Source organism: Crocodylus porosus, unplaced genomic scaffold (assembly GCF_001723895.1).
Source record: "Crocodylus porosus isolate Cpor-Errol unplaced genomic scaffold, CroPor_comp1, whole genome shotgun sequence".
NCBI classification, from domain to species: domain Eukaryota; kingdom Metazoa; phylum Chordata; order Crocodylia; family Crocodylidae; genus Crocodylus; species Crocodylus porosus.
The window spans coordinates 5056039-5079776 of record NW_017728939.1 but is presented as its reverse complement, the minus strand read 5'-3'; the positions used below and the strand labels follow the sequence as shown (position 1 = coordinate 5079776).

The following is a 23738-nucleotide window of genomic DNA, read 5'->3' as shown; positions in this document are numbered from 1 at the left end:
CTTTTTATAAAAACATTTTATATCTAACAGTTTACATCAAATAGAACTAATAACTGTTGAAAATGGGTGATCTTGGGGCCTTCACCCTGAATACATGCTCTGTATCACTTAAAAAAAAAAAAAAAAAAAAGGAGAGATCAACATTTTCTTGTGAAGCTTAATCAAAACATATGCATCTTTTATAGGTTCCCTCTGCAGTTAGAAAATGGACAGGCTATGGAGTGTACAGTAGCTCAGTATTTTAAGCAAAAGTACAGTCTGCAGCTGAAATATCCTCACCTTCCCTGTCTCCAAGTGGGACAGGAACAGAAACACACTTACTTACCACTTGAGGTAAAGGGTCTGGGAACTTCACTGCAGTTGTATTGTCACATATGCCTCTTATTTCAGCAGTAACATACCGTCTGTAATTCTGTTGCTATACAGGTATGTAATATTGTGGCAGGCCAGCGATGTATTAAGAAACTAACAGACAATCAAACATCAACCATGATAAAGGCAACTGCCAGATCTGCCCCAGACAGACAGGAAGAGATCAGCAGACTAGTGAGTAATTATAGCTATTTTCCAAAAATCTTGAAATGTCTTCCCGTGAACTTTTGTTTTATATATAAAAAATTTTCAAGTTGTATATTTGCTTTTCCCTACAGAAAGTATTTTCATCTTTGCTATCTCAAATAGCTTCCACTGAACCATGGCAGCAGAAATCATGCAACTTTTTGCCCTTGATGAATAAGTAGAATAACCCCAAATTATGGAAGTTCAAGAAACTGATCTTAAGGGTTCTGGTTTGAACCACTCTGAACTAATTATGCAAGTAAAGAGAATCACCTGAAACTTTAAATATAGCTATGAGTGTGTTCTTTTCCTTTCCAGGTGAAGAGTAACAGTATGGTAGGTGGACCTGATCCATATCTGAAGGAGTTTGGTATTGTTGTCCATAATGAAATGACAGAGTTAACAGGCAGAGTATTGCCAGCACCAATGCTGCAGTATGGAGGCAGGGTGAGTTATAGCTGACTTGTAAAATTGCCTGTTATAATTCATCAGAATTATAATATGCCATCAGTGCATTGCAACTTAAATGTTTATAATACACACAAGCCTTTTGAGAATACTGTTTGCTGCCTTACCAGCCTGAATGTTGTTTTTCATTATTATAATTTGCTTTTGTCTTTACCTAGAACAAAACAGTAGCTACACCAAACCAGGGTGTTTGGGACATGCGGGGGAAACAGTTCTATGCTGGCATTGAGATTAAAGTTTGGGCTGTTGCCTGCTTTGCACCTCAGAAACAATGCAGGGAAGATTTGTTAAAGTAAGTAGCTTCCTACTTACAGCAAAGTTATGCACCTCTTACACATTTATTACCACATTTTGGAAAGATAACGTGCACTACACTGGGATAACCTGATTTAAACTCCTCTAGCCCAGGAAGCGATGAGCCTATGGCAGCTTTGTTATTCCCAACTTTAAGATGTAAATATTAAAGTCTACAGTCTAAATTGGCAGATTTCTCTAAACTGTTATCTAACAAAAAGGGATTAAGTTGCTCACACTGCAGTTGCATTCATCCTTTGGAGGAAGCTCTTACCTGCATATTCATTCTTTTTTTTTTTTTTCCTGCTACCTGTGTTCTGTAAGTGTTTCTCTCCTGATTCCTGTGTCTTTTTTCTTGACCCTGACTTGCCTTTTGTTTTGCTCTTTATCCTTGAAGAATCCCCACTCCACATATACTTGAGTTTTTCCTTTTCCTCTAAGCTTTCTAATGGCCAAATGCCCTAAGAACCATCTCCTTTCATTGTGCTGTATTGACAAGGGCAGTTAGACTACAAGCTGTTTATGACATAGTAGTGTGAAAACTGGGTATATTTCTCTGAGCTCTTCAGTGGTCTTAGGCAGCATTTTCCTGAATTGACTTTTTACACAGTTCAGGTGACTTTTCTGGACTTAAATTGGTTTCACATTTTGAATCTAATGCAGATTGTTTGGTAGGAAGTTCCGTAAACATATGATGGTTTGCAGAATGTTAAACTTAAAATTGTTTATTGCTTTGTCCTGTTAATAGCCAATACTTCAGTGTAATGTTAGAAGCTTTGATTATGGGTCCCGAAGAGAGAGAATAGTTTTTACATGCATGATTTTTGGATTATAGCAGTCTGGCTCAATTCTACTAAAGCAAGCAAGCAGACTATTTCAAGAGCATTTCATGAGCCTTGTCAGTACTATGCTGGTTTCGGACAGTGGCTGCTTTCTTAATTGCATGTGCTGGAGCTTTCAGTCCATTCCAGTATGTGAGCAGAATAGACCTGGTCAGGTTGGAGAGGGGACGAAGCTTTTACTGCAATCCATAAAATGAACACAGCAAGACATTTACAGTAAATCTGATCCTTCAGCTGGTGACAGATGCAGAATGCTGTCTTTTTGCTTAGTACAGACATCTCTCTTTAAGATATAACATCTTGGTTGATGAATTGTTGGGGGAATAATTAGCAATGTCCTTAACGCTGTATTATTTTCTGGACTTTGTCTACTTTATAGATTGAATTTGCTCCTGGGTTTTATGCACAGTGGAAACAAGTTAGGTAGTCTAAAAACATAAATGGGTTTCTTAGATTCATAGATGTTAGGGTCGGAAGAGACCTCTATAGATCATCGAGTCCAACCCCCTGCATAGGCAGGAAAGAGTGCTGGGTTCAGATGACCCCAGCCAGATGCCCATCCAGTCTCCTCCTGAAGACCCCAAGGCTAGGGGAAAACACCACCTCCCTTGGGAGCCCATTCCAGATTTTGGCCACCTTAACTGTGAAGAAGTTCCTCCTAATGTCCACTCTAAATCTGCTCTCTGCTAGCTTATGGCCATTATTTCTTGTGACCCCCAGGAGTGCCTTGTTGAGTAGGGCGTCACCAATTCCCTTCTGTGCCCCCATGATGAATTTATAGGCAGCCACAAGGTTGCCTCTCAACCTTCTCTTGCGGAGGCTGAAGAGGTCCAGGTGCTCTAGTCTCTCCTCGTAGGGCTTGGCCTGCAAGCCCTTAACCATACGAGCGGCCCTTCTATGGACTCTCTCCAGGTTATCCACATCCCTCTTGAAGTGTGGCACGCAAAACTGCGTGCAGTATTCCAACTGTGGTCTGACCAGCGTCCGATAGAGGGGTAGTATCACCTCCTTGATTCTGGTTGTCATGCATCTGCTGATGCACGATAAAGTGCCATTGGCTTTTCTGATGGTTTCGTCACACTGCCGACTCATGTTCATCTTGGAGTCCACTAGGACTCAAAGATCCCTTTCCACTTCTGTGTTACCGAGCAGGTCATTTCCTAGGCAGTAGGTGTGCTGGACTTCTTTCCTCCCCAGGTGCAGCACTTTGCATTTCTCCTTGTTAAATCACATTCTATTGTTTTCTGCCCATTTGTCCAACTTGTCCAGGTCTGCCTGTAGTTGTTCCCTGCCCTCCGGTGTGTCCACCTCTCCCCACAGTTTTGTATCATCTGCACACTTGGACAGAGTACACTTCACTCCCTCATCCAAGTCACTGATGAAGATATTGAAGAGTATCGGTTCAAGGACCGATCCCTGCGGGACCCCACTGCCCACTCTCTTCCAGGTCGATACTGACCCATCCACCACTGTCTAGGTACGACCCTCTAGCCAATTTGCCACCCACTGGACTGTGTAATCATCCAAGTCACCGCCTCTTAACTTGTCCACCAGTACGGGGTGGGATACCATTTCAAAAGCCTTCCTGAAGTCTAAGTAAATGATATCAACCCCTGCTCCTGTGTCCAGGTGTTTTGTAACCTGGTCATAAAAAGAGACCAGATTAGTCAGGCATGATCTACCTGCTACAAACCTGTGCTGGTTTCCCCTCAGCATAATTTTTCCTGCTGGGCTCTCACATATATGAGCCTTAATAATCTTTTAAAAGACTTTGCCAAGGATGGAGGTGAGACTGACTGGCCTATAGTTGCCTGGATCCTCCTTCCTCCCCTTCTTGAAAATAGGGACCACACTGGCCCTTTTCCAGTCCTCCGGGACCTGGCTCTTGCACCACAAGTGCTCCAATATTCTTGCCAGTGGCTGTGCAATGACATCAGCCAGTGCCTTCAGTACCCTCGGATGGAGCTCATCCGGGCCTGCCAACTTAAACGCATCCAGTCCTTCCAAGTGACTCTGCAACATCTCAGGGCCAACGCTTGGTAGTCGGGCACACAGATGCTGCCTCTCTACAATCCCATTGTGACACTAGTCTGGAGCACTGAAGCAAAGAATTCATTGAGGATTTCAGCCTTGTCCCCTCTGTCTGTCACCAATTGCTTTTGCCCATTCAGTAGTGGTCCTATTCTACCCTGGGCCTTCCTTTTACTCCGTATGTATCTGAAAAATAATTTTTTGTTATCCTTAACGTGGGTTTCTATGTATACATTTTAATTCAACCATAATTATTGTGCTTAAACAGCAATTTTACGTATTGCTGCAGTTTTAGTGGCTCGCTTCCTATAATAAATTGTTTCACCCCCAGCAATACTAAATGGTATTTGATGTGGGTGTAGTGAGTGCTTTTTAATATAATAGGTCATGTATATAGCTTTTGGATGGATGGACAGAATTCCCTTCTCTTGCTCAAATAAACTCCATATGCTTTTAAGGTGACACAGTCTGGTTGCATGCAAATACCTGACTTCAGAGAGTAACTCTTGTATAAGAACTTTCAGAATAAGGTACTCTTGTTCCTAAATCCAGTTGCCTCAAGCCATGCCAAAGGCGCTTGACTTACGTGACAAGATCATGGCCAGTTCAGTTTCCAAAATTTCAGTGATATGAATTTCTTCAGCAGAGAAAGCTTTTGAACACTTGTAATGTATGGGGGATGTTAATGTTTAGGTTAGTTAGACGAATGAACAGGAATCCGCCAGATATACCAATAAGTTGTCTTTGGTTTGGAAATGTGCATTAAACATTTCAGCTGACTGTCAGTTTTCCAAGTACTTGTAAAATCCTAAAAAGCAAAACTGATATAGTTTCTCCCAAGATAAAATAAGAATTTTACCTGTGAACACTGTAATATAATTGCTTAGAGAGTTTTTTGGTGGTACCGAGTGACAGTGGTATGAAGTAGCTTGCACTGTAAGTACCCAACTGCCAGAGGATTCAAAATGCTACTAGAATTATCTGGACTGGTTTGCCAAATAAGTTCTTTTTTTTTTTTTTTTTTAATACTCCTTTCGTTTTACAGGAGTTTTACAGATCAGCTGCGCAAGATCTCCAAGGATGCAGGGATGCCGATTCAGGGCCAGCCGTGCTTTTGTAAATACGCCCAGGGTGCGGACAGCGTGGAGCCTATGTTTAAACATTTGAAACTGACTTACGTTGGCCTGCAGCTAATAGTGGTGATCCTGCCTGGAAAGACACCTGTGTATGGTATGAAGAGGAGATTTAACATCCCACATAGTTAACTTGTTGTACGATACATGTACTCATGTGCTTAATGAGGAGATGGGTAGAGCGCATCAATGCCTTTGGCTAGGATGAAGCTTTTCTTAGAAGTTGGGCAGTTGTCATTGTTTTGTCAACATAAACACTTGGTACCAAAGAGCAGACTGGAATTTGTTGAGTCTTTTGGCACTTAGTTTTCAGATGTTTTACGAGGGGAGGAGGAGGTTCATGTAATCAGAACCACTTTCTTGCTTTCCTGTTGCAGCTGAAGTGAAGCGTGTTGGTGACACTCTCCTAGGAATGGCCACACAGTGTGTTCAGGTGAAGAATGTGGTGAAAACGTCACCACAAACTCTATCTAACCTTTGTCTGAAGATAAATGCCAAGCTTGGGGGAATCAACAATGTGCTCGTACCTCATCAAAGGTGAGATCAAATGTAAAGCCTTTGTATAGGTGTAATTTAGCAGACAAAGTGATTATTTTGGTCTGCCTTTTAGTAACCAGAATGATACCTTTGAACATAATGTGCATCTTGAACATAGTCTGCTTGTGTATTAAATAAGACCACCAGGGAGGACTATACCTCGGTTGCTTGGGGCTGTAGGGTGGCGGTCAGGAAGGCCAAGGCGGAGATGGAACTGGGACTAGCTAGCTGGATCAAGGACAACAAGAGGTCCTTTTTTAAATACATAAGGGGTAGAAAGAAGGTATCGGGTAACATGGGGCCCCTACAAGACACACTAGGAAATCTGGTCATCACACCAGACGACAAAGCTGCCTAGTTGACAGCTTCTTTGCCTCCAATTTCCTGAGCAGGGACCGGATCAGCCCCCCACCAGGACCCCTGCAGGCCTCAGGGGAGGCACACCCAGGCCTAGGGTCAGTGAGGATCTAGTCAGGGAACTTCTGGAGGGACTGGACGTATTTAAATCAGCTGGTCCAGACGATCTCCACCCCAGAGTGCTGAGGGTATTAGTAGGGGTCATTGCAGGGCCCCTGGGACAGTTTTACAAGCACTCGTGGTGCTCTGGTGTGGTGCCAGAGGACTGGAAAAGGGCCAATGTGGTTCCCATTTTCAAAAAAGGGAGGAAGGAGGACCCAGGAAGCTATAGGCTAGTTAGTCTTACCTCAATCCTTGGTGAGCTTTTTGAGAGAATTATCCTGTCGCATGTCCGTGAGGGGCCAACAGGGGAGATTATGCTTAGGGGCAACCAACACGGGTTCATAAGAGGCGGGTCCTGTCAGATCAACCTGGTGGCCTTCTATGACCAGGTCACCAAATCCTTAAATGCAGGGGTAGCAGTGCACATAGTCTTCCTGGACTTTCGGAAGGCCTTCGATACTGTCTCTTACCCTGTTCTCATTAAAAAAACTGGGGGACTGTGATGTCGACACCTAGACAGTCAAATGGGTCACTAACTGGCTGGAGGGCCGCACCCAGAGAGCGGTGGTGGATGGGTCATTTTCGACCTGGAGGGATGTGGGCACTGGGGTCCCCCAGGGCTCAGTCCTTGGGCCCGCGCTGTTCAACATCTTCATCAGTGACTTGGACAAGGGGATAAAAAGCACCCTGTTCAAATCTGCAGATGACACTAAGATGTAGGGGGAAGTGGGCATGCTAGAAGGGAGGAATAGGCTGCAATCGGACCTAGACAGGTTACAGGGGTGGGCAGATGAGAACAGGATGGGTTTCAACACTGACAAGTGCAAGGTGCTCCACCTGGGAAGGAAGAACCAGCAGCATACCTACAGGCTGAGGAACTCCCTTCTCATCAGTGCAGAGGCAGAAAAGGATCTTGGAATCGTTATTGATGCCAAAATGAACATGGCCTGACAGTGTGGGGACACGGTCAGGAAGGCCAACCATTCCTTGTCATGCACCCACAGATGCATCTCAAGCAGGTCCAAGGAGGTGATCCTCCCCCTCTCTGTGACACTGGTCAGGCTGCAGCTGGGATACTGCATCCAGTTCTGGGCGTTCCACTTCAGGAGAGATGTGGACAACATGGAGAGGGTCCAGAGGAGGCCACTCACATGATCAGGGGGAGTAGGGCAGGCCCTACGGGGAGAGGCTAAGGGACCTCAACCTGTTTAGCCTCCACAAGAGAAGGCTGAGGGGGGATCTAGTGGCCGTTTACAAACTAGTCAGGGGAGACCAGCAGGCACTGGGGGAGTCCCTGTTCCCCCAGGCACTACCAGGAGGAGTGACTAGAAATAATGCTCACAAGCTGGCAGAGGGTAGATTCAGACTGGACATCAGGAGGCGCTACTTCAGTCAGGGCGGCTAGGATCTGGCACCAACTTCCAAGAGAAGTGGTGCAGGCTCCTACCCTGGGGGTCTTTAAGAGGAGGCTGGATGAACACCTTGCTGGGGTCGTTTGACCCCAGTATTCTTTCCTGCCATGGCAGGGGGTTGGACTTGATGATCTGCTCAGGTCTCTTCTGACCTTACCAACTATGAAACTAAGACAAATGAGAATGCATTGTAATTGAGCGCTGAAACTATGTGACACTATTTGGTATGTTAATTGGTAAAGAGCACCTTGGGAGTTCAAATCTGCCTAGAGATCTGACTAAAAGGGTTGTGCCAAAGGTTAGAGTAAAATAAGATGGCAGAGCTCTGAGGTTCTCTAGGTTCTCAGTTACATGCAGCAGATTGACCAGAGCTCTAGTCTTTTGTGGACACTTGCATTTAATATTGTCCTCCAGCAAGGGAATGTTATTTTTTAATGCCTTATTGCATATGGTGCACCTCTAACAAGTGAGAGAAGTGAAATGGGCAAGCAAGTGAATTGTGGCAGTTACTTGCTTGTAATCTCACCTCTCAGTCTGCTTTTGGGTACTGCCTTTCCCATTTTCCCTGCTTGCCCTCTCTAGGTCATAAACTCTTTGATTTCTCTGCAAAGTGTCTAGCATGCTTTTGGTTCTAGAGATTATTTTAAACTATTTTCCTAACCTTTCTTTGTCAGATGACTTGCTAGGTGTAATTTTGTTTTCCCTCTCCTGCCATTTTTGATTGAGCCTTTTTTTTTTAAATTGGACAGGCCCTCTGTATTCCAGCAACCAGTGATCTTTCTGGGGGCAGATGTCACTCACCCTCCTGCTGGGGATGGAAAGAAACCATCTATTGCTGCTGTGGTAGGCAGTATGGATGGCCACCCTAGTCGCTACTGCGCCACAGTGCGTGTGCAGACTTCCCGTCAGGAGACCTCCCAAGAGTTGCTGTACAGTCAGGAAGTGATCCAGGACCTGACTAACATGGTGCGGGAGCTGCTGATCCAGTTCTACAAATCCACCCGTTTCAAGCCGACTCGGATCATTTACTACCGGGGAGGAGTATCAGAGGGGCAGATGAAACAGGTATTTTCCAGCAATGTCCTCTTGGGTATGAATGACACCTTGTGCTTCAGAATGCAAATATTAATAGAAATACATTCTTGCTGGAGGGGAAGTGTCCTTAATGGACAATGTTCTGACAGCCTCTGCTTCCTTTTACATATATTATCCACTAAGAGAGAGACTCTGTTGCCAACACATCTGGCTCAGAGTAGCTTGACAGCTTTGAGCTTCAGTTCTGAAACAATTAGAGCTTGCCTACCTGCAAGTTAGAGTGCAGCACACTTCTGAATAGAGTTTACAGTGCAATAGCTAGTTCATACTGGCTCCCTGTGTGGAAGTTCTCAGTGCCTTTTTATAAGGTAGATCACTCTGCTTTGCAAGGAGCGCAGTTATCTTGCACTTAGGGACAGGCTGTATTCTACCTTTTTTAAGTGTGTAAGTAGAGTTAGCTTCCTAAGTGCAATTCTATTCCACCCTGCTACAGTCCTTGAAAAACAGTTAATGCAAAAGGTGGGTGGGTCCTCCTCTTTCTTGCTGCTTTTTCATGACTCAGTCTTAAGCATGAGATGGTGGTATGTTACAAAAGTAAATGCATTTGTTGATTTTTTTATTTTTAGTTTTTATTTATTTATTTTTTTCAGGACTTGAGCAATGTGAAATAAAATCTCACTTAGGTATCCAAGTCCACTTAGATGCCTAGTAGGTGGAACAGAGTCTGGCCTTTTGTGTACTATGCATGTCCACATGCAGATTTATTGTAGAGCAGCTATTGCACTTGCAAACTCCATATCTTTTGGCTTATTGCATTTGAACTTCCAATGTAGATAAGCACCAGAACTCCTCAAGACTAAAAATGTGAATCTTGTAAATGTCTGGTCAGCCCTTTGTATAGTACTTTGGAAGATGGAGTGAGTGCATTTAATCCCATACTAAGCGTCTCATCCCAGGGACTGCCACAAGAGGCTTTGTCACCTTCACACAGGCATTAAAACCCCAGTACAGATTTCTGAAAAAGTTACATTTGTTTTGACATAAGTCAAAGTTTTTTCCATTGTGGGTGAAATATTCTGTATGGCATTTGCATGCCACATTCCTCCCTATAGGGACTGCATGTGAGAGATAAAAACATGGGATCCTTTAGGCTGTATGTAGGTAGCTGACCTGTTTGTATTTCATGTTTAACGTAACTCCCCTAGAAAATTCAGGTGAGAACACTGGGCTTTTAATTCAGATCTTGAGGAACAAGTTTCCTTAGTTCTAATAAGCAACATTTTGAACTTTCCTTATGCTCTCCACATGAGTGACAGAGTGCAATTATCTTGTTTTTAAATTTTCTTCTTCTTTATAAAATTGCACCCATTCAGCAGAACAAAGAGGATACTATCGCCTATATGACTGCAGCTCTCAACTCTTAAATCTTTTAGGTTGCGTGGCCAGAATTGATAGCAATCCGGAAGGCCTGCATTAGTTTGGAAGAAGATTATAGACCAGGAATAACCTACATTGTTGTGCAGAAAAGGCATCACACCAGACTCTTCTGTGCTGACAAAACTGAAAGGGCAAGTAATTTTAAGGAGAAATTCTGTTAATGGGTGAACAGCTGGGTAATGGGTGACATTCAGGTCACTCACTAACACAGTGAGTTAGTTCTACTTTGCAGGATGAAGTAGTTCATAACAGAGTGGGCTTTGTAGCAGGTGATCCATACCACCAAGCTGAGGGATCAGTAATCTTGCCTACTTTGTCTAAATAAATAGGAGAGACTTTGCTCATGTCACAACCTCCACATAGCTGTGGCCTTTCTTCTTAGAAAAGTTCCTTGTCTTAAGTTTGGTTGATGAATGTGAGACCCAGTAGGATGGTATATACAAGACTGCAGAAGGAATCTAAGACTTCAGTAATGTACCTAAATTTATGCCTTGCTTTTAGACAATGGACAAGTGTTACGTTTGTAGACCTAAATACATCCTTGTAGTGCTGAAAAGCAAGCATACATCCATTTGAGCTGTTTACAGCACTACAATGAGAGTGAAAGTGATAATATCAGTTTTAGAGAGGATTTTCCCAATTCTATAGCACTGTGTGTAACATTTGTACAGAGAGAGAGCAACTGCCTTTCTGATAGGTGAACTGTCAGGGTGCCTTGCTGGGTCCCTGCTGCTACTGCTTCTTGAAGTGTCCTTGAGAGAACAGGTCACTGAATGGTGGAGCTGGGCAGGGGTGGCTGTTATGGCAGCAGATCTCCAGCTTTGCTGACTCTGGCTGTGACAGAGCCACTTTTTTGTGGGAATTGCTGCCACTGCTGTAAGGGTCCTGGTTTTTGCAGGGGCTTTTAAAGGGATGACAGCAATTCTTGCACCCCAGCAGATGCAATTACCAGAGATAGTATAGTGAGGAAAGCAGTTCTCCTTGCTCCTGCCAACCCCACGGGTGGTAGAGGGCTATCTTTAGCACCTGTTGCTTTTCTGCAGCTGCCCACTGATCACTGATCCCCTACCCACTTACCTGGCAGGAGAGAGGGCAGGCTGTCAGTGATAAACCTCCCATGGTCAGTGTGGGGCCTAAGGAGCATTTCTGTATTATCTCTTGGCTGGAGAGCTTTCCTTTGAGGCAACTTTGTAGCCCTCCAGTGGAGGTGGGGAGGCTGGAATGTCTCTGTAGCCTATATTTTTGTAGTGTTACAAAGTGCTAAGACATTTTGTAGCACTGCAAATGACTATTTGTCGAAACTCTCACCCTACAATTATAATGATGTTTAGGAGCAGTCATGTTTAAACTATAGCCTGACTGGGATTTTCAGATAACCTTACACATTTCAACCATGTTAAAACTGGTAAAGGTCTGGGATGGTGGGGAATAGTAGGGTTTGTAGCAAGGCTCCCAAAAATAAATGCCATTTCATTTTTTTTTTTGTTTTTGAAAAAAGGAGTTCAGCATTTCTTCACCTTCAAGAGCTCTAAATTTTACCAACAGCTTAAAATCAGTTCTAGCAAGGGAGTTCCATAGCACTTGTAGAAGTAAATATGCTAATTCTATATTTTTCTCCCTATAGGTGGGTAAAAGTGGTAACGTACCAGCAGGCACTACTGTAGACAGCACCATCACACATCCTTCAGAGTTTGACTTTTACCTCTGTAGTCATGCAGGGATTCAGGTAATCCACCGGTACTGCTGAGCTTGTGTTGTGAGAGCAAGATACCAACAGCTCTCACTCAGGGATGGTAGCATCTTACATTTTCAACTTGAGCAGCCTTGTAGTTGCATCAACTTTACCTTTATTAAAACCCAAAGATTTGGTTATGAGATGCTGACCTGTCAGTAGAGCATAGAAACTGCCTTATGTTGATGTAGAGGGGCCGGAGCTTTAACCACCTTATCTGCCTTCTCCCCCAGGGAACCAGCCGCCCATCTCACTATCAGGTCTTGTGGGATGACAACTGTTTCACTGCAGATGAACTGCAGCTGCTGACTTACCAGCTGTGTCACACATATGTCCGATGTACACGATCAGTCTCCATTCCAGCTCCTGCATACTATGCCAGGCTGGTAGCATTTAGGGCAAGATACCACCTTGTGGACAAGGATCATGACAGGTGAGCAGTCTTTTGCCCACTAGTAAGGCCTTGCTATCTGTATGCTCATCAATAGACTGTTTAAACACATTTGTCCTTGTAAATGAAGAGTAAAATATAGGGTACAAGAAGACCTTTCCAAATGAAGCAGTTTAGCCATGGCAGGATGTATCCCTTCATAGTGGATCCACTCTGTTGAGTAAAACACATGTCATCTGTTGTCACACATTGGACAGAGGTCTGTTCCAGCTGGATCACAGGTGACAGGTACTGCGCCCCACCTGGACTCCGCTCATTTGCTTTTAACACTACTCGTACTTGCCATGTCCCTGTCCAGATACCGTATTTATTCTGCACTTTCTTTACCCATGTTACTCTTTGAACACACTGTTCCATCTACCTTTCTGTGTCTTCTGTCTCTAATAAATCTGTATACATTCATACTACAATCACCTTCTCCCTTGACATTTCTCCCAGTGCTATGAATTTTAGCTTTTTTTTAATACTTTTCTCTATTCCAGAAATTTTTATACCCTTCTGTGTTCTAGTAGGTGAATTCCTAAGTCTTTTGGTATTGAAACATGATCAAGCTGGTTAGATGCTCCACCTGACAATATCTCAAACAGTATCTTTTCTAAAATGTCATATCTGTTCATTGTCATTCCCATCCCCGCCCCATTGCCAGCTAGTATTACCTTTATCCACAATCTCTGATCATCTCTGCCATCTCTTGTTTCATTTTCCATGTCTTCCTGCTGTGCTGCTCCCGATGTGCCAATATGTCATCATGCTGCTATCATTCTCTTCATTCTTTGCCCAGTGTCTTCTGCTGCCTCGGCTCTCTCTCTCACTCTTTGCTTCTGTGTTCTCTCTGTCATCCTCAGCCCTGTTGCTGTTCTGGTTATTACTCCTTTTGCTTTCATTTTTATGCCCACTTCATGCTTACTTGCCACCACTGCCCCTTTTTTGAGCTTTGAGTCTCCCTCCTCCACTGCTCACACCCCAAATGCTATCAGTCCGTTTTATGCCTTTAAGGCATTGCTTAGGCTTTCAGTGCTGATGGGAACCCTTTTTTTTTCTGTGTAGCACTTAAAAAAAATAAATAAAATAAAAAGGAGGGGGGATGGAGGGGAAGGAGTGCTGGACCAGGAGGTACCACAACACCAGTCAGGCCACCACTCAGAAAGGCCAGAGGAAGCTCTGACACCCTCCCCTCATGTTAGAAATGCTGATGGGAGCCCCCTTCCTCCTTCTTTACTATATAGATTTCTATATCTATATATATATCCTTATATCCACACACACACTTCACCTCCAACACTCTGCCAAGTTTGGTTCACTTGGCAGCTCAAAGCAAACTAAAAACCTGTAATACAGTTTGCACCACGTGCCTGCGCACCTATCTCCATACCTGTACACCCACCCACTGCCGTCTTCAGAGGGTCTGCTCCTGAAAAAATCTATGGTAGACCCCTCTTCACTAGAGATCTGCCATTTCTTTCTTGTTGTCTTCTTCTGTCTTCTTGTAGTACCAGTGCATTTCACTTAGTCCCATTTCAATACAATGCTTGACTGTGGGGTCTGTGCATCTGTTTTATGAGCAGATTCCTGGCTTTCCACAGTACATACCTGAAGCAGGATATGAACTGGTCGAAGAGAGCTGTCAGGGTCCCTTGCTTTCTGGTTAGGTGCCTGTATAGAACTGCTTCCCTGGTCAGGTTTCTGAAATCTGTCACCACCAGGAGGAGCACATGGACTTCCTTTCACACCTCTCTGGCACATGGGTAGTCCAAGAAGAGGTGGTTGATTATTTCTGCCTGCCAGCAGCAGGTTTGTTGTGGGCACTTTGATGGACCTCTCTGCCCTGTGCTGTTTTTTAGGACTTTTTTTTGGGTTCCAAGCCAAATTGATTCCAAATCGGAGTCGTTCAAGAGTCATATATGGCCCTACTATTAGCAAACATCCGCCACCCCCGCGTGGGGCTTCAGATGCTTACAAATCATTTGGCAGACATCCTACATGGAGGCCCAAGCCTGTGGGCTTGGGCTTGGGATGTCCCTCAGTTTTGCTTGCGCTCAGCCATATGGCTGCAGGAGCAAGCTAGGGAGGAGTTTCTCATTTCCATAAAGTCAAAATAAAGTGGGCGTGAAGCCAAGATCTTCCAACTGGAAATGAACCTGCCAGAGAAACGATTATTCCCAGTGACAAGAATGTTGGTTAAACTCGTGCACAATCCTCAGCTAGAAAATTACATCGTCAGGGGGCTTAAAAAAAGAAATATTTATTGCCAAAAGTAAAACCTTCTGTGAGGAAAAAGTTTAAAAATCACTTAGATTTATCACTTTAGACTTTATGAAAATGAGAAACTCCCTCCTTAGTGGTCATGGTGTTTCCCCTGCCAGGTCATGGTATTCTTGGTCATGGTGTTTCCCCTGCTGAAGGTCAACATAATCCATCTGAATAAGATATGGTAGTGCCTATTGTGCACGGTCCCTGTCCCCTCACCCCCCAGCATCAACTCTTTCAGGTCATAGTGAGTCACTACACTGCATACATTTTGACTTCTTTTTCGTTCCCATAACTGAGCTGTGCCTTTCTCTCCCATTTCCAGTGACTCCTTTTTTTTCACTAGCCTTAAATGCCTAGTGGCTGCAGCAGCAAGAAACTGGAGGAAGCTGAGGGCAAAGGAGCTACCAGATGTATTTTCCTTTTTGTAGCAATGGGAGAGGGACAGATTCAAGGCAGATTCAAAGTAATTAGATTCTATACATGGAAAATTGCAACACATTTATAAATTTGGTATATATAAAATCTAATTATTGGGGAGGGTCATCTTATTATCAGAGTCATCTTATATTCGAGTAAATACAGTACTAAAATGAACAGTTAGGACTTACTTGAAAATCTGAGGTTGTGATTAAAAGAGTTTCTTTGTTACAAAAACAGACCTTTGTGTGGTTGGCTGGCTTTTCAGTCTCTTCTTCCCTCTTGGAAAAACAGAGATTTACTTTATTTAAATTCGCAAATATAACCCCCCGACCCTCCCTCCGCCTTGTTTTCCTGGACTGTATTGAAGTTAACACATATAAAACCACTATAAAAACTGGGTTTCCTCCTCTCTAGCTCCTTGCTCACTTAAAACTGAGGTTCTTGTTACTGTTGCTAACTAGAGGTTGGAGGAGTTTTTGGATGTTGTATTTGAGCCAGCATTGATCAGAAGTATGAGCCTAGATACTGTAATTTCTGATCCTACCTTTGTCCTGATTCCTGGCATCATTGTATATTGGGGATCCTTACTTTACAGGTGTTGGGGGCTAATGAAATCCTTGGCTAACCAATTCCATAAAATGGTAACACATTCAAATGATAAGCGGTATAAAGGCCAAGAGGATTAAAGTCTGTCCCGCACTGACCTGTGCTCATCAGCTACTAGCCCAAGTTTGAGCTCAGAGACCAGTTTATCCGTGTAGCCAGAAAAATGAATCTTGACTAACTCAGTATGTTCATTATACATCACCCTTTCAATGTATCTGCGTGTCTTACAGTGCTGAAGGCAGCCATGTTTCAGGACAGAGCAATGGTCGTGACCCCCAGGCTCTGGCGAAAGCTGTACAGATCCACCATGATACCCAGCATACGATGTATTTTGCTTGAGAGCATCTGGGAAGATGAAGTAGAACCGGCAACCCACGCAGTCCTGAAATGTTTTGAAAGCCTACTGCATATAGTCAGGGCCCAGTTTATTTCAGACTGCCTATTACCAGCAGCTCTGAACATTCGCACTGAATCTATACTTCACAGCAACGTCTGATGCACCAACACAATTGAGCCATTTGTTTTGTTATTTTAAGTAATAGAAATTCATAGACTGTCTCTTCTGATGCATTGGACTTGAATTTTTACCTCAAGGCGCAAAAGGCTGATCACTTTGAAATTTTTAAAGGACTTGGCATGAAAGGTTTCTATTTGAATATTTTGCTAGCTATGGTTTTTAAGTTATCTTTTCATCCCATTCGTTTATCAAGATAACTAATTCCCTGTCTTCACGCACTGCTTAGTGAGCGTGCATAGAATGTTCTTCTCCAATTAAATGTAATTGTTCTATTATGTGGGGCCATAGTTTTTTAATAGCTATTTTAGACTTCACTACTGTAAATGCCTTTTAACAAATATTAACTTTCACAGGTATTGCAGTTTTTTGTCAGTTTTCCTAATTATCTTTTTAATCTCTGCAGACTCTGGCTGCAAAGCAATTGCACTATACTGCAAATTGAACTAGGTGGTTCTTGTTCTGTGAATGTGCAACATAACCAGATAGTGGTGATGCCTGTCACCAGGTTTTAAATGATAAATGGTTACAAATAATACTGCCATGATATGGTAGCAAGTACTGAACCATCATTTCCCCCCTTTAAAAATGATAAAAACATTTTAAAAAAAATTAGCTTTTAGATATTTTTCAGACTTTTACAAAAATGCCCACTTTATGCTGCTGTGTGGTTTGATAAATCTAAGTGATTTTAAAACTTTTTCTCATAGAAGGTTTAACTTTTGGCAATAAATATTTCTTTTTTTAAGCCCCCTGACGATGTAATTTTCTAGCTGAGGATTGTGCATGAGTTTAACCAACATTCTCGTGTCGTTTTCTGAACACACAATTTGGCAGTTTCTGAAACCAATCAGAAAAGACGCACTTCCATGCTTTTTTTTTAAGAATTATTTTTAACTGTTTTATAGTCACTGTTGGTGTCCTGTCTACCACTTTTTTATAAGTTTGGGAACTAGGTGTTCTGTGTAGGAAAGGCTTGCCAATCTGTATAGTTCTACATGTGTTGTGTGCTAGCAACCTAAAGGCTTTACCAGCATTTTAAACTCCCCCCCCCCCCCATGGGAATCTAGGTTGCACACACTACTGCATTAAACAGCATGTTTTAAACAATCGTAAATCTAATATATTGATCCTGTCCCAGCCTTGAAATGTAAGGTATTTTTAATTTGCTTGGCTTTTTTTTTCAACTGAAATGTGTAATAAGGAAGAGGGACTTGGTTTCATTTAATACTTTTGGAACCCACAAACATGGTATGTTAAGACTAGGTTCCTTGTAGGGTTAATGTGAATTAGCACAGGCTGAACTCTTATTCCTAGATTCAGAATAGCTACCACCACCACTTTGGAAACTAAGAAGAGTTTGGAAAGTCAACAACAATTGCACTGTGGTCTCCGACATTGGTGTGGAGTTTGCTGCTAAATTGTAAATCGTCTGCTGTTCCAAAGCTTGGAAACCAGCCCTCTCAAAAGCTTAGCAATAGGAAATGCTGTTTTTTTTGTTTTGTTTTGTTTTTTCCTTCGGTCTTTTAAATAAGCTTGTAAATAAATGAAAGTTTACATTTCTAAATGCTGTCTTTCAGTTGTACCAGAGTACACTGAAGTTAGTCTTCAAAACAGTTTTATAACCTTCTTTCAGAGTTGTATGTCTCATTAAAATGAGTTTAAACATTCTTTTCTGTTTGCAAATGGGACTGAGGCAAACTCTGCTCCTGGCACGTAGTGTAGACAGGTTTAGATAAGATTCTTTTAAATTTGTTAAACTTTTTTTTTTTCTTTTCTTTAAAGAATACCTCACTTGTGTAATAAAAGATCAGGACATGGTGGGAGACTGACCGCTGCTTCAGCTAGATGGCTGCTTTTCATACTATTTGTTCAGGGAGAATACAAAAAAACCCTTTTAGGATGAACTTTGACTGACCCAACATATGGAGAACTTTGGCACCTTGAAAAGAAATTGAGAGCACCCTTTAGGTGATAGATCAAAGATCTTTGTGTGGATTTGTGCACTAAGTGAGAATGGTGACTTACTAGTCAGGGTGCATAAGAAAGAGACTTAATTTTTACCACCAGGTAGTTAGTTGTCCAGTGCCAAGCACTCCTAGTTCAGATTGAGTGAAGTGAGAGCCTCTCATTTGTTTGCCTGCAACTAGACTGAATATTTGACCTTGAAGTGTACGGACTGTTAGACCTCAGCTAGTCTTGGGAAGTACAGTAAGAAGTTGAACTCTATATTTTGTATTAAAACATCACAAAACTCATCCTGGGAAGGATAGTGCTGTCACTTCAAGAGTCAGAGACAAATGAAGAACATTTAAGGTGGGAGTTGTCATTGCAGGGTGGTTGCAAAGCTAGTAACTGCAAGATCAAAGTTTCAGCAATACTGTTGTACGCAGTTCTGAAAGCTGGGTCTGGAGGTTGAGCTTGACTATCTGAATTAATCCCTTGGGACTGACTGAATCGTTATGCATGTGTCAATCAATGGGAAGATGTGCATTCTGTAGATGTAGTTCTTAGGGTGTTTGGTTTGTTTTTTTTGTTTTTTTTTTGTTTTTTTTAAATAAATAAAGCCTGTTGGCCACTGTTTAGCTATGTGGTGTGGAAGATTTTAAATGTAGCAAAGTTTAAAGCATTGGGGGAAAGGGGTGGTGGTTATTAAAGGACAGTAAAAGCCCCATTTTGGAACCAATTCCACTTTCTTGGTAAACAATTGAATTCTGAACAAGCTCTGGAAAGAACGTGGCCTGTCTCAGACATTGACAGGCCCAGCTTATCCTTACTGTAAGTACTATAATTTAGCATAGTGCCTGTAGCTGCATCCAAAGGGCATAAAAGGTTGTGATATACAGGCAAACATGATTCATGCAGTATGCATCTTGTTCCAGACACAAGTGTCAGAGCTTATTTACTATATCAAAAGCTTTGCCCTTCACATGGGTAAAGGCATCCTTTTTGTTCAGATACAGTGTTTAACAAAATTTCCCCCCCAAAACTACCTTTGTGGATGTGCTGTAGGATTTTTCTTGCTCAATAGCAAGGGAGTAACTCTACTTTCATTTTAAGAAAGCAGAGTTTGGAGGGCATTGTATCAATACTGTTTCAACTGCAAGGTTTTTTCCTTGTGAAATTTGAGGAAAGATCTTGTAATATCACTTACAGGTTTTCTTATACCTTGCTATTGACATTTTCATATTTCTATGTCTAGAGGCTGAGACTTCAATGTAAAATGTTTGCATTTGTTCATTTTGACTTATGATGTAATTTTTTTGTTTCTATATTGTTAGACTTGTAATGTTTAAAATTGTATTTTATTAAATTTGGACTGGATGTATGTCTATAGCAATACGAGGTACTCTTTCTAAACTGTAATGGGTGGGTTAGCAGCCCCATGTTGCGATAAGATGCTGGTCGTGTACAATTTGCAATGTATTTTTTTTTAGCCTGCAGGGATATTTTGTGTTCATGTGTCCAAAAAATAAAAAAAAAATATTGGCATTCTTGTGCCAAATGTTCTGTTTTTCCTTGTTGATGTCTAATAAAAATGCAATGTACAGAGTGAGCAACAGTTATTGTTGCTTGTAAACAATGTCTTCCTTACATTATTTAAATTGTAAATTAAGTCTTGCACATAATGTGTAACCTGTGGAACACATTCCCAAAAGAGACTGCTCTCCAGTGCTTAGTAAGAACTAACCCAAGCCCTCTACCTCCCCTTCCCCCCCCCCCCACAGTAATACTTAAGAATAACACCTGCTGTTACATTTAAAAGGGATATAAACCAGCTTGCTTCAGAGTGCTTGGGCTAACCTCTAAAGGATAGGAGCCAGGAGGAAATCCTACCTATAGGCAGGTCATGCTATAAAGGCTTTCTACCCTTTTCCTGAAATACCTGGTAGTAGCTTTTGAGACTATGTAGACTAAAAAGCAAACTTTCTTTGATTCACTAGTAATTCTATTTTTTTCAACTAATAATATAGAAAAAAAACAGCTGTTTAAGTTCTCAGAAGAGTGAATAAAAAAATTGAGGGCTAGCTTCCCCTCTAATAACTGAAGCATATTTCAGCACTACAAGCAATGTGACAAGGGCAAAGATGTTTTGGCTGGGCAAGAAGGAAAAACATCTGTGTCTATAAATAAATGCCATATGCTTGACTTAAAATAAGCTGTGTCTATAATAACCCAGCACTTCCTATTTGTAATTCTTTTTCCCCCTCCTTTTTTGTAGTAAAGCTTCTGTATATTTGGGAGTAGAGGCTGCTCACCATCAGACAGGCTTTGTCTTCAAGTAGTACTTCAAAGGCAGCAGATACTAGTAAGAATTTTCATGCCAGCTCTGTCCCAAAACCCTTACAGTGAAATTAAGGTGAAAAACCATTCAGATTTGAAATCTAGGGCTGTGGGGTGCTGTGAGATTTATGTATTTATTTGTAAGGGTGCCGTGGAATATTAAGTGTACAAACACCTGGACAGAATTCACAAGATTAAGCCCAACGATTTAAAATTGTAAATCATAATGCCAAAAGCATTCTGACCTGTTGTAGTCTTTCTTCTTTGCAACAGAAGAATTTCTTTAGTATTTTTCTGTAGTCAACAAATGAGTGACAGCTAAGAGCTGGCATTTTCCAAGGGGTGCCAAATTAGATGAGGATCACTGATTTGGGCAACTGGGAGCTAAAAAAGCTAGAGAAAAGGGGACAACTTGATGGTGGAGGCTGCCTGCTTAACTGGGAAGGGTAATGTCATTAAAGGGCTAATATAACTTTTAGCCCTTTTGATGAGGCCTGAATTGTAGGGGGTGAGGAGGGATGAATGTGGTCTGTCAGGCCTCTAAACAAACTATGAAGTTATTTACCTAGTTAGTAAGGTGCCTTTATTTGTGGAGAGAGTGCACGATGTCCACAGCAGACTCTCAGGACCCCAATTGTCCTTCAGAGTAAATGCCTATGTAATCCTGATGTCGTAAACTTGTTGCTGGTTCTGCCCTATTGTAAAAACAATAGATACCTGATCTTCACCATTTTCCAAGATGTGTTTAGAACTAAGGATTGATTACAAAAAAAGATGATGTATTTCCATGAATGTTCAATATATTTAATTTTGTGGGGAATATTGGCTGCAGAGGGCAACTGGGTTCCAGCAGTGAGTTGCTATTGGGACAAAAGGGAACATGGCAACTGCAGAGAGCTGGAGACAAGTTGGAAGGAAGAACAACCATCTCCTCCAGCTTCATCTGTCCTTTGATGTCTTCCTTGAGGTATGGCATGATCCAGACAGCTTGTATTTCATGGGTTTCTGCTTCCTGTCGTCTTTACTATCATCACTGGAGTCTACTTAGCTTGGTTACCGCGGTCCAAAGCAGGCTAAATCCATCAGTCATTCCTCTAGATTTCCACCATCCCTGTTGCTCTTGCATGTAATTATAATTTATGGATCAGGTCCTCAGTAGTAAAATAAGCATTTAACAATTTGGCAGCAAATGCCCCCCAAGCCTTCCTGGTAGCACAGGTAAAGTTACGGACAATTCCAGCATGATCCCTTCTTTTCCAATAATGGTTTCTACTATGGTAGGATTGGTAGAAATTGTACCTGAGAATTTAAATGATACAAACCCAACGTGACACCATGTCTGGTTAACTGAAACTCTCTTGATGATGTTGCTGGTGTCACCACTGCCCTTGGCTAATGCAGCTCTGTCTGGTATGACTACCCGTCAGAAGAATGAACTTCTTTCTCCTTCAGCAATATCAGTGCTAGGTCTGTTTGTGTAGGTGATTAAATCCTTTTGGAATGATACAGAACCTGGTACTGCATCTAAGTTCTGTTACCTGATTGTCTTTCTGTTGTATCATTTAGTGATGATGCTTTGGCCAGTCTGGTGGGCATCCCCAAACCATTGAAGCCTCAGCTATGCATTTGACCCTCAAATTACTGGTGTTGTGATGACAGCTGAACTAGAATGATTCAGTATTGATGCTAATCTAATTAATGGTTGACGATCTAGTCTTTTATTTAAACTACAGATGCTTGATTGCTGTGCTGGGTGCGGTCTGAAAAACTAGTCCTTGAGCTGCTGTTTCCCAGCGAAGAGGTAAGACTCTGGAATCCTCTTGGCTGGAGTAGGGAGCATATGACCGGGGGAGGAGGGGAGGGTAGTTAGAGGTGCAGAAATGCCAGTTGTAGGATTAATCGTAGAGAAGAGGGGACCACCTCTGTTGCACTTAAGCAGTGAAAGATCACCCTTGAACCTGACCAAATTTTAAAACAGATAAGCTTCAGTGTGGTTCCATTAAATATGTTGCCAATGCTGCTAATCCATTCTATGCTTATGACTTCAAATACAAATGGTGTCAGCATTTTTCCAGTCAATCTCCTTTGTTCAGAGGGCTCCTTCTAGCTTTCCAGGTTGAAGTGGAAATGACTGTGGATCACTGATTATTGCTAACCCCCTTTTCCTAAAACACCACTATCTGTGTGTTCATCTGTCCATATATATTCAGAAAGAGTAGGCAAATCTTTTGAACAGAAAATGTTTTGACTTGGGGCTGCTTGAAATGCAGAAGTCTGTTCTTCACCTCCATGATACTACTTTACTTCTTCCTTAAGCAGCAGGGGTCCATGTTCTTCCCACTATGTTGAAAGAATGTATTGGTTATCGGTACTGATTTCCATGAGGGTTAAACTGAGGAACAAGGGTGTATTATGGAGTCAGTGGTGGAGCAAGGAATGGAACTCTAAGTCCTGACTCCCCACCCCTTGCTCCACTTGCACCAAATTGCAATGACATGTTTTTAATTAGTTTCCACCCATCTGAGGACTGATCTTGGACGAAATTTGTGAGCTATGAAGGTTCCCTTTTTAGTCGCTGATAGCTAATGCAGTGGGGATTGATGAGATCCACTTCCACGTAGTGATCCCTGGTAACGAACGTCTCTGATGGCCAAGAGCTCCCAAATCGACAAAAATGCCAAAGCCCACAAAGATAAAGATACGGACATAATTTCTGTTGTGCAAAAGAAGCTAATGCAGTGATGGTGGTATGCTTCCAAGGAGATGCTGAACACAACAGACCCTGCACCATAATTGTTACTTTAAAAAAAAAAAATTTCTAAGGTCCCATTTCTGCCATCTAGTATTGGTTGAGGGCAGGGTCTGCCTTGAACTCATGCTCCATCTACAGGAACAAGATTGTATGATCAGGGCTTGAGACCATGAGGAAGATGTCTCGGGTTGGAGCATGCTGCCATAATCAACTCTCAGGGTTTCATTTGCCATAGTTTGATTCTATCAATACTTACATCAGGGATGGGTTCTGCATTTATGTGCAAGGCAGAGGAACAAGTTTACAGTTGTGAACACAAACGCACCTCACTCCCTGCACTGGCTCCTTAGATGCTGTTGATGCTACCGGCTCCAAGGAACTTTCAGCACTGAGGTCTGCTCGGAAATCCTGGATAGTTTTCAGCACTGAGGTCTGCAGGATAGTTTTCTCTTGCTGCTGGTGTGTGAATCACTGATCTGGGTAACTGCCATTAATCCAATCAGGAGTTTCCTCTATAAATCCT

At 42.3% G+C, this 23738-nt stretch overlaps 1 protein-coding gene across 1 annotated transcript in view; it reads left to right on the top strand.

Annotated features, from left to right (window-relative positions):
- Nucleotides 1-19745, top strand: part of AGO4 (argonaute 4, RISC catalytic component) — a 30443-nt gene extending 10698 nt beyond the window's left edge. The window contains exons 8-18 of the mRNA XM_019547734.1: nucleotides 186-333; nucleotides 427-546; nucleotides 877-1005; nucleotides 1185-1318; nucleotides 5239-5423; nucleotides 5704-5863; nucleotides 8484-8799; nucleotides 10203-10337; nucleotides 11831-11932; nucleotides 12172-12371; nucleotides 15896-19745. Coding sequence (XP_019403279.1) covers nucleotides 186-333; nucleotides 427-546; nucleotides 877-1005; nucleotides 1185-1318; nucleotides 5239-5423; nucleotides 5704-5863; nucleotides 8484-8799; nucleotides 10203-10337; nucleotides 11831-11932; nucleotides 12172-12371; nucleotides 15896-16004 — 1738 coding nt within the window. The 3' untranslated portion in view covers nucleotides 16005-19745. The remainder of the gene's footprint in view (nucleotides 1-185; nucleotides 334-426; nucleotides 547-876; nucleotides 1006-1184; nucleotides 1319-5238; nucleotides 5424-5703; nucleotides 5864-8483; nucleotides 8800-10202; nucleotides 10338-11830; nucleotides 11933-12171; nucleotides 12372-15895) is intronic.
- Nucleotides 19746-23738: the final 3993 nt, after the last annotated feature.